The 10,897-nt window shown below is 47.7% G+C and overlaps 1 protein-coding gene across 2 annotated transcripts; it reads right to left on the bottom strand.

The window, feature by feature from the left end:
- Positions 1–294: 294 nt before the first annotated feature.
- On the bottom strand, positions 295–10,577 carry LOC121917706 (myotubularin-related protein 3-like). 2 transcript variants are annotated; one of them, XM_042443828.1, is made up of 17 exons: positions 10,478–10,577; positions 9,621–9,692; positions 9,394–9,483; positions 9,103–9,219; positions 8,633–8,665; positions 7,641–7,723; positions 6,727–6,893; positions 6,296–6,392; positions 6,055–6,168; positions 5,663–5,868; positions 5,373–5,504; positions 5,122–5,233; positions 4,788–4,983; positions 2,261–2,446; positions 2,000–2,170; positions 1,697–1,842; positions 295–1,615 (listed from the first exon to the last, which is right to left on the bottom strand). In XM_042443828.1, exons 2-17 carry the CDS (start codon positions 9,621–9,623, stop codon positions 391–393), a joined length of 3,078 nt encoding a protein of 1,025 aa, XP_042299762.1. In that variant the 5' UTR covers positions 9,624–9,692; positions 10,478–10,577; the 3' UTR covers positions 295–390. The 2 variants fall into 2 exon arrangements, with proteins under 2 accessions (XP_042299762.1, XP_042299763.1); XM_042443829.1 differs by lacking the exon at positions 8,633–8,665.
- Positions 10,578–10,897: the final 320 nt, after the last annotated feature.

Genomic DNA, 10,897 nt, shown 5'->3' with positions numbered 1-10,897 from the left:
CGCGCAAATACCAAAAAATGCCATGTTTTTAACCCAAGAGGACACCTCTCTAGGAATCTGCGACAGTGATCATAGAGTTGTGCTGGAGGAGCTACAAAGGCCTAGTGGAGTGTCCTCTCTAGGTCCTCCAGTGCAACTCTATGGTCAACATCCGAACGAACTGCGCCGGAGGAGCTACAAATGCCTAGAAAGGTGGTCTCTAGGTCCTCCAGGACAATTCTATGGTCAATGTCCAACAGAAACTGACCACAGAGTTGCACAGGAGGAGCTACAAATGCCTACAAAGTGTCCTCTCTAGGAATCTCTAGGTCCTCCAGTGCAATTCTGTAGTCAGACACTAACCACAGAGTTGCACTGGAGGAGCTTCAGGGGCCTAGTGGAGTGTCCTCTCTAGGAATCTCTAGGCCTTTCCGGTGCGTGTCCTCCGTGGTCGCTTACCACTTCATCCCCGTATTCGCCGTTGCAGCGGATGGCGCTGTTGAGGCACTGGCTCTCCAGGCGGCTCCTCAGCTCCTGTAGCTGCTTCTTCAGCGTCTCCACTTCCTGTTGGTGACCGCTCTCGATTTGGCGCAGTCGCTGCTGGATGACGTCGGCGTACACTGGCATCCCGTCGTCGTCCAGGTGGCTCCGCGCAGGTGGCAGCGGCTCTTGACCGCCAGACGCTGGCTGCTGTCCCGGGATGCCATGTCCACCCTTTGGCCGGCCAAGCGGCATCGCCTTGGCCCTCCCACCCTCTCTGTCCGCGCCTTCACCGTTCGCCATCGGGTGTTCTTGGGCCTCTGCGAACCCGGCGGGCGTTTCTGCCATTTTGTTCTCACCTTCGCACGTGGCCTCTTTGTAGTCCGCCAAGGGCAAGGCGCACGGCGGGTCACGCCCCTTCGAAGTCCTGTTTAGGGCGGCGGCCATTTTGTGCAGATCTAGCGAGTCCTCACCCTCGTCCAGCGTGAAGAGCCCCTCTGCCACGCAGTTGTCCGGTGCGAGGTGGAACCGACGGCAAGAGGAGGTGTTTTCGGTTACGGTTTCGGTTGAGCTCTCCATGTTGGATGCGGCCGCATCGGGCAAGACGGGAAACGGCAGTCCAGCATCGGCGCAAAATGTGCTCATACCTTCCTCCGAAAATGGCGGCTGCCGTTCTTGCACCGGAGGTGGCGGCGTCTGGTTATGGAGACCCAAGATGTCCTCCTGTCCTTTGTATTGGTCAGCGACCAGACTATCCAGCAAGGTGTCCGCGTCCATCTCCATCTTCTCGCTGACCGTCCCCTCGGCAGACTTCTCCCCGGCAACCTCTTCTTCGCCATCCACCGCTCCCTGCACAGCCTTGGCGCCGTCCTCTGCACCGCCATCTTCTTTGCTCGCCTCCTGCAAGATGTTCTCCATCTGCCCCTCGGACACCGCCACCGACAGCTCCACTCCGGCCGGCGTGCGGCCGGGCTTGACCAGTCCTTCCCCATCAAAGGGGTTGTCGCACCCCAAGACACCGAGTTCGAGGGAGCGGCGGTGCTCCTGCCATTTCTCGTTGAGGCTGGGGTCACTGCTGCGCCGGTTGGCGGTCACTGCTGCGATGCCGCCATCACACGCTGTGGTCAGATTGTCGAAGGAGCGCGTCTTCGGAAGCCTAGAGTGGAAAGGGATACGACAATTGAAAGTTTCTCTCCCCGGTGTCCACACGAACCCTTGTCCCCGTGCCAAAATGTACCTCCCCAGAGGCGGGTCTTCGGGGCTGGAACCAGGAAGCGGATAAGGAGCACAGGGGTCCTCCGTCGGCGTTGATGGAGACGAACATGGAAGGTAGACGGCGCTCCAGAGCATGAGGTTTCGCACGTGGCACACCGGAAACAGCACCTGTGAGAGAGAACGCGGAGACAACATGTTTTTTACGCAAAACGTAAAAAACCCTTTACTAGGCCTTTGTAGCTCCTCAAGTGCAACTCTATGGTCGGCATCCGTCGGACGCTGACCGCAGAGTTGCGCCAGAGGACGCAACGAGTAAAATACGTACAGATTCGGACTGCGCAGAGTAGAGGAGGTTCTTGAAGGCTTTGTTCCCGGCACGGAGCAGTGACCAGACGGAGCAGGTCCTCTCCTGCGTGTGTTTCTCGCCCCTCTCCTTCGCGTTGTTGCAGAGGAATGTACCGAAGAGGCAGGAGTAAGTGTGTTGTACCAGCTTGACCTGCGCAGGAAAAGAGAGGACAGCGAGGTTCAACTCTATGCCACTTGCGCAGTCTTCAGCTCTATGGTTCCAAAATGGCAGAGGGCTTACGAGGAATGCTTCATTGAACTCGAAAGAGCAAGGGAACTGGCGCTGGAGCTGGTGGACGCAGTCCAGCCACTGGAGGAAGACCGGGCAGCGCTCATTCGGGTCGTCCGCGTTCTCGCCGTGGCCGCAGCGGTCGGCGAACTTGTGTCCGAAGTCCAGCCACTCCATCTCCACCAGCACCTGGAAGCCCTGCGCGGAAAATGGAGGGAGAAAGCGCGCAGAGAAGGCTGCCGTTAGCGTGTGTTTCGCGAGGAATGTAAAATTAATCAAAATATAAAATATAATATAAATTATAAAATTAATTTAATTAATTTATATAAAATATATAAAATTATTATAAAATATAAAATTAATTTAATTAATTTATATAAAATATATAAAATTATTATAAAATGATATATAAATTAATTTAAATTTAAAATATAAAATCAATATAAAATACATAAAGTTAATTTAATTAATTTATAGAAAATATATAAAATGATCATCATCATCATCATCATCATCATCATCATCATCATCATCATCACAGGTCTGGGGATGGGGTGGAGACTGCCATGGTAGCTTTAACTGATGACCTTCGTCTAGCCATCGACAGAGAGAGCGTGACCCTGTTGGTGTTGCTGGACCTCTCAGCGGCATTTGATACAAGGTACTGTACTCATGATAGGGACCCCCAAACCAGGGATTGGGCTCATGCTCCCCTCAAAGGACTGTGTTCGCAGTCTGGGGGTGCTTCTTGACCCGTCGCTTCAGATGAGGAATCAGGTGAACGCGACGGTCAACAGCGCCTGCTATCAGCTTCGGCTGATACGCCAGCTGCGCCTTTTCCTGGAACAGGGTGACCTCGAAACTGTAGTACATGCACTGGTCACCTCAAGACTTGATTTTTGCAATGTGCTCTACATGGGGCTACCCTTGTGCCTAGTCCGGAAACTCCAGTTGGTACAGAATATGGCAGCCAGGTTGGTCACAGGAACAGCAAGGAGTGACCATATAACATCAATACTGAAGTCACTCCACTGGCTGCCTATCAGTTTCCGGGCACAGTACAAGGCGTTGGTTAAAACCCTACATGGCTTGGGCCCAACCTATCTAAGGGATCGCCTGCTTCCATATAATCCGCCCCGTACCCTCAGGTTGTCTAGGAGGAAGTTATTACAGCCCTTAAAGACCAGGTTGACGGCGACCTCCCAGAGGACATTCTCTGCAGCCGCTCCCATTTATGGAATGGCCGGCCGGACGAGATCCATCAAATTACCAATCTAGAGAGCTTTTAAAAGGCCATTAAGACGGATCTCTTCCAGCAAGCCTTCCCGGAATAAAAGGATCGGCCACAAATAAGATTTCCCATCCAGTGAACTCTGCCCATGATGGTTTTTATGTAGCTTAGTTGGTTTTAATATGTAGTTTTTAATCTTACATTGTTTAATCTCGTTTTAAGGGGGGCCATTATGTATACAGTATATGGATGTATTTTAACCTGTTGTACGCCGCTTTGATTGCCTGGCAAAAAGCGGGATAGAAATAAAAAAATTATTTATTTTTATTTATTATTATAAATTAATATAAATATAAACTATAAAATTAATTTAATTAATTTATATAAAATAAAATTAATTCAAATACAAAATATAAAATTAATATAAAATATAAAATCAATTTATATACAATATATAAAATTAACATAAAATATACTATATAATATAAAATTAATTTAAATATAAATTATAAAATTGATATAAAACATAAGATACAAAATGATTTAAAATTAATATAAAATATATAATATAAACTATTTAAACTCAATTTAAAGTATAAAATTAATTTATATACAAAATATAACATTAATATAAAATATAATATATAAACTATAATATAAAATTAATTAAAATATAAGATATAAAATTAATATAAAATATATAATATAAACTTAATTTATATACAAAATATAACATTAACATAAAATATAATATATAAAATTAATTAAAATATAAGATATAAAATTAACTTATACCCAAAATATAAAATTATAAAATGTAATATATAACATAACATTAATTTAAAATATAAAATTAATTTACATAAAAATGTAACATTACTATAAAATATAACATAAAAATAATTTAGATATAAAATTAATTTAAAATACAATATATATTATATGATTTAAAATATAAAATTTATTTATATATAAAATATAAAATATTAATTTAAATTATAAAAATTTATATACAGTATATAAAATTGATATAAAATATAAATTAAATTAATTTAAATATGAAATATAACATTAATATAAAATATAACATTAATATAAAATATAAAATTAACTTTAATATGAAATATAACATTAATATAAAATATAATATAAAATATAAAATTAGTTTAAATATTAAATATAAAATTAAAATAAAACATAACATTAATATAATATAAAATATAAATAATTCAGTTCGCAAAGGGATGCATCTCTCTATAATTACGTAAAAAATACCACACCGCCATCGCCGCCGCCACTGCCACCCACCTCTATGGTCCGGTAGTAAGGGTCCAGGAGCAGTTTGGCCAGGGCCACAATCTGCGGCGTCCGGTCCCATCCATCTGAACAGTGGACCAAGACCGGACGCTGGTCCCTGTCCACGGCGTGGACCACCAGCAGCGCCGACTTCAGCAGGACAGACAGGTGCTGCAGCCATTTTGTGCTCTCCAGCGCCGACAGCCAGCTGCGGAGGGAACGCCGAGAGTAAAGGCCGAGTAAGAGTAGGATATGGATACCAAAATCTGTGGATACGCAAGTTCCATTGAACACAACGGTGAAATAAAATGGCATCCCTTACATAAAACGACACACCGCGACTTACTTGGTGGGGTCCGGTGTTTGCGTGCAGAGCAGGCGCAGCGACTGGAAGCTCTTCCGAATGGAGTGGATGTTGGCCATCCCCATGAAGACCACTTCGCAGTTGGGGTAATACTCTGTTTTCGGGGGGAGGAGGAGCGCGTCAAACATGGCGGAAACACGACACGTCCAGATATATGCAACCAAGGCCCCGCGACAAGATGGCCGCCCGTTTAGAAAACCCGTCTCGACGCGTTTCGTGGCGGCGCACCTCACCTGGGCATTCGCAGCCGCCCCCTTTGGCCCTGTTGGCAACCGCGGCAGCGTAGGAGCGGGCGTCCAAGATCAGGAGCTTCTGAGGCTGCGTCGCTAAGCTTTCCGCGCCAGAAGCATTGGAGATGGAGGAATCTGGCGGAAGGAAAAGAGACAGGGCTAGGAGACGGCGCAACTCTATGGTATACGGCGGACGCCAACCATAGAGTTGTGCTGGAAGAGCTAGAGAGTCTCACGGAGATCTTCTCTAGGCCCTCCAGGGCAACTCTATGGTATGCCACAGACCGGCTTACCGAAATCCGCGTCGGAGAAGTCCCCTCCATTGGAGAGGTCCCTGGTGCAGTGTCCGTTCGCCATCTTGTGGCCACTGGACTTCGAGTCCGAGGCGCAGGCTTTGGCCACCGACTGGACCAGGTGTTCATCGTCCGCGTTCCTCCAGCCCCACCAGCTGACCTCCGGCTGGCCGCAGCGGGAGATGACCGCCCCGTTGCCCTGGTGCCTGCGCAAGGAGACAGGAAGGGATACATTGACCATAGAATTGCGCCGGAGGAGCTACAAAGGCCTAGTAGAGCATCCTCTCTAGGAATCTCTGTAGGTCTTCCAGTGCCACTTTTAGTTAAGGTTGACCATAGAGTTGCGCTGGAGGACCTAGATATTCCTAGAGAGGATTTTGCCTCCTCCTCACCTGTATACGACGGCGGGGATGCGCTTCCACGACCGGAAACCCGCGACACTCTCCAGCTCCTTGTCCGTGATCCACGCGGGAACGATGAGCTCCTGAGGGTAGCTGCCGCACAACCTGCGCAGAAAACGGCGGACATCAACGAACAAAACGCCGAGGCGGGAAAAGCCCAGTCGTGCAAACGTGGGCCCCATTCCTCCACACGTCCGAAAATGCGGTTCTGGCGTCCGCCGTTGGAACTCACTTGTACTTTTCGTTGATGTTGGAGATGCGCCAGGCGTTGTTCATGTCGAACCCCATGCGCTCGACCTCGTTTTTGAACCGCGAACTCACATGTTCGCCTACGTATCGGAAGGAGAAGGTTAGGGAGGAGTTACAAAAGCCTAGTAGAGTGTCCTCTCTAGGAATCTCTAGGCCTTTCAGTGCCACTTTTAGTGAATGTTGACCATAGAGTTGCACTGGAGAAGCTACAAAGGCCTAGTAGAGTGTCATCTCTAGAAATCTCTAGGCCTTTCAGTGCTACTTTTAGTTAAAGCTGACCATAGAGTTGCGCTGGAGGACCTAGATACTCCTAGAGAGGACATATGAATCAAATCCACCTGCCAAGCCTCCCCCTTCCCCTTGTCCCACAATCCCTTGGGGGTTGGAGAGGCTATTCTCTGCCCGTCCTTCTACCTGGCCGGCAGAGGTCACCGTGCTGCTCCTTCTCGCTGGCGTAGACCTCCATGCACCAGGCGTGGTACGCGAACGAAAAGAGGTCCTCTATCTTAGACGGTGGGCGGATGGCGTGGGTCAAGCGCTTCAGCCAACCCTGGCACTGCTCAAAGGTCGAGAACTGGCACCTGCACGGAAACGAGGGGCAAAGATGGATGGACGCGCGGAAACCGTGAAGCCCAAAAAGAAGGAGAGACCGTTAATTCATCAAAGCAATAAAGCTGGGGCGAAGGACTGGTACAGTTATGATTGGTCCTGGTTCTTAAAGCTCACGAAATAATGTCGAACGCCATATTTACGATGGAACTTGACCACAGAGATGCGCTGGAGGACCTCCAATATGCCCATAGAGACCACCTCTCTAGGCATCTGGAGGTCCTCCAGTGTGACTCTATGCTCAAGTACCACTGTAAATATAAAGTCACGCTGGAGGACCTCCAGATGCCTAGAAAGGCCCTTGCATATAAGGGAGTCTTCCAGTGTGGCCTCTCTAGGCATCTGGAGGTCCTCCAGGGTGACTCTTTGGTCCGGAGTCACCCTGGAGGATTTCCAAATTCCTAGAAAGAGCCTTTTTCCCTCCCAGATGTGTGTAAATTAAACAGCAGTTACTGGAGTCACAGATAAGGGAGTCCTCCCATACTGCCTCTCTAGGCATCTCAGCATGACTCTATGGTCCAACGGAAATATAATCGCGCTGGAGGACCTCCAGACGCCCAGAGAGACCTTTTTGGTAACAAATAACAACAACAATAATAATAAGTACAATATAAAGTCGATTTGACATTGAATGAGTGATTAACTCCCCAGGGGGGCCCCAATATCCATCTTTTTCGCAGAACGTACCGCCATCTACGTAAAAAAGTACGCCAACCTACCTGATAATTTTGCAATCTTTACATGTCAAGTGGAGCTGAAATATGTCCCGGCATTCAACACTTTCTATGAGCTGCAATGGGACCTGCGATTAAAGACAGAATTGATTTTTAGACCTCTCTAGGAATTTCTAGGTCCTCCAGGGCAACTCTATGACCAACGTCGGCCAGAGGTTGCCCACAGAGTTGTGCTGGAGGTCCTCCTAGAGAAGTGTCCTCTCTAGGATCTCCAGATCAACTCTATGGTCAACAGTGGCCTAAAGTGATGGAGATGTGTCCTCTCTAGGAATCTCTACGTCCTCCAGGGCAACTCTATGGTCAACATCAGACAGAACTGGCTGGAGGACCTCCAAATGCCTAGAGAAGTGTCCTCTCTAGGAATCTCTAGGTCCTCCAGAGTGACTTTTGGCATCTGTTATTCAACAGGCTTTTGGCAGAAGTTGACCATAGAGTGACGCTGGAGGACCCAGGGATTCCTAGAGAGGACATATTAACCAAATCCGCGAGAGTGGAGGGCCAAATGTACGCAGAGTGTTTCGGATTATTTATGTATTTTAGAATATTTACTTATTTGTAAGGAGATAGCACCCAGCTCCTGGTGCCACGTTCGCCTTGTGAATCCCAGTTACCTCTTCCCGCCATGTTGCCGCCAAATTTAGTTCTCTGTTAACAACAACAGCGCAACCCTTTCTGCACAAATTTTTGTGCGTTTCACCGCAAATCGAGACCCACGCTGTGCGGTTAGTCACACAGTTCACGGCTCTTTCGCACCACGGAATTAACGCGTTTCTGCGCCGTGCTTCCATGCTGTGGAATCCTGGGATTTGTAGTTCGGTCACCCAACTTCACATAGGGATCAATTGAGGGACTAACAGACCCTCCAGAACTACAACTCCCATCATCCCTGGCTGCGAGCGACACCAAAAAAGCGTGTTTAGTCCCGAGCGAGGCACAAAAAAACCCGTAGGACGTGGTCCTCGCCATTCTCTACTTACTGAGATCTTGCAAACAGCCGGTTTATAGATGCTCTAAATACGGATGGCAGACAATAAAGAATATAATTAGGATTTCGGATATTCGGGGCGACGCAATTAGTAAATACGTCCCCGCTAATTCCCCAATCTGCTTCGCCAACAATCGCGCCGAGCGGACGGAGATCAACAGCGCCGCAAAATACGGAGGATTTGCCTGAGAGGATGCCTCTCTAGGAATCTCTGGGTCCTCCAGCGCAACTCTATGGTCAACATCCGACAGACAGACCATAAAGTTGCGCTTTAGGACCTACAAAGGCCTAGTAAGAGTGTCCTCTCTAGGAATCTCTAGGTCCTCCAAGGCAACTCTGTAGACACTGACCATACAGTTGCACTGGAGGAGCTACAGAGGCCTAGCAGAGCGTCCTCTCTAGGAATCTCTAGGTCCTCCAGGGCAACTCTATGGTATGAGCCATGTTGAAGTAGAGACTCACGTTCACGAGGGATTCCTTGAATTTGATGTGGAGCCTGTAGTTGGAAAGCGCAATGACAGCCTCCTCGGCGCGGCCTACATATTCGGTGCTTTCGCCGTGGAGTTCAAGGAACGGCACCTGCACAACGGCGAGGAGAAAACCGTAAGGAGAAGCATACAGACCCCAGAGACACGGACCCTGGAGGAAGGATCCTATGTATTCCTGCATGGCAGAAAGAGGGTTGGACTCTATGGCCCTTAGCAGTCCCTTCCGACTCTAGTGTTCTATGTATTCCTGCATGAAATGGCCCACCTGCAGTCCATCATCTTCGCGGATGAGCTGCTTCCTGGGGAAGATCTGATTGGCTTGGATGCATTCAAGGCTGTGCTGAGTCTCTTCATCCTGAGGAAAGAGCGCCTCCTTTTAAGTTGGATGGAGGGCCTCCGCGACCATTTAAGCAGCTGATGTCTTATCTCTTTAAGACCATTCAAGAGATAACATCTTATTTCATCTATATCTATATCTATATACACACTTACCATGACAGGTCCGGGCGCGGAGGCAAGGTCTTCAGCCCTTGCGTTCAAATACTGGGCGGCTCACACGAAAACCTGGAAGGAGCGATAAGAAAGTGAGCCTATGTGAGTTTTCTAGGATCCTATGTATTCCTGCGTGCCTCTGGGATCCTATCTATTCCAGCATGGCTGTAGTATTCTATGTATTCTTACATGGCTCCAGGGTCCTCTGTATCCCTGCATGGCTCTGGGATCCTATGTATTTCTGCATGGCTCCAGGATCCTATGTATTCCTGCATGGCTCTAGTATCCTCTGTATCCCTGCATGGCTCAATGATCCTATATATTCCTGCATGGCTCTAGGATCCTCTGTATTCTTGTATGGTTCTGGGATTCTATGTATTCCTACATGGCTCTGGGATCCTATGTATTCCTACATGGCTCCAGGATCCTATGTATACCTGCATGGCAGAAGGGAGGAATCTAGATCCGTGGCTGGAATCCAAGGATCTCTGCCTCATGATCGGTGCCAACAGAGGAGAGGATCAGATGAACATCAGGAGGGAAAGACAGAATGAAAGAAAGAGTGTGTGCCTGTGTTTTCGAAAACAGCCCCCGTCACATGAACCTCTCATCATGGGGCAGAACGTTTGCCATAGGGCTGACATCTGCATTCCTTCAAAATGGCTGCCTTTTCAGTACTTATGGCAGAGGTTGACCATAGAGTTGCGCTGGAGGACCTAGAGGTTCCCAGAGGAAACACCTCTCTAGGCATTTCTAGGTCCTCCAGTATGACTCTATGATAAAGACGTGGACCATAGAGTTGTACTGGATATAGATATAGATACACAGATCCATGCTTTAACCACTGATTAACTTACCAGCAAGCGACGCAATCTCCTTCCTAACAGATTCGAGATGCCGTTTGCGCAGTCGGCCATTTCACGCCAAAATCTGCGAAGGATAAAAAAAAGACAGCATCACAATTAAAAAAGCACATTGGGGATTATCGTGCCATTATCCGAAAGCTTTCGGATTTCGTAACACAGTCAGGTCTTCACCACTTTTGGTGTCTGAGGTTTCACGTAATACGTTCTCTCTAGGAATCTCTGGGTCCTCTGGCACAACTCTAAACCCTCCTTCTGCCATGCAGGAATACATAGAATAATAAAGATGGAAAGGACTACTAAGGCCATAGAGTCCAAAACCTCCTTCTGCCATGCAGGAATACAGAGGATCCTAGTCAGAAGGGACTACTAAGGGCCATATAGTCCAACCCTCCTTCTGCCATGCAGGAATAC

The sequence above is a fragment of the Sceloporus undulatus genome, unplaced genomic scaffold (genome assembly GCF_019175285.1).
Source record: "Sceloporus undulatus isolate JIND9_A2432 ecotype Alabama unplaced genomic scaffold, SceUnd_v1.1 scaffold_284, whole genome shotgun sequence".
NCBI lineage: Eukaryota > Metazoa > Chordata > Lepidosauria > Squamata > Phrynosomatidae > Sceloporus > Sceloporus undulatus.
This window is presented reverse-complemented; position numbering and strand designations above follow the sequence as displayed.

Excerpts from the sequence above, each read along its gene's own strand:
- LOC121917706 (XM_042443828.1), bottom strand. Across the intron at positions 9,220-9,393 it reads GCGAAGATGATGGACTGCAG|GTGCCGTTCCTTGAACTCCA; the intron begins GTGGGCCATTTC and ends GCCGTTGTGCAG. Across the intron at positions 5,234-5,372 it reads GGGCGGCTGCGAATGCCCAG|AGTATTACCCCAACTGCGAA; the intron begins GTGAGGTGCGCC and ends CCCCGAAAACAG.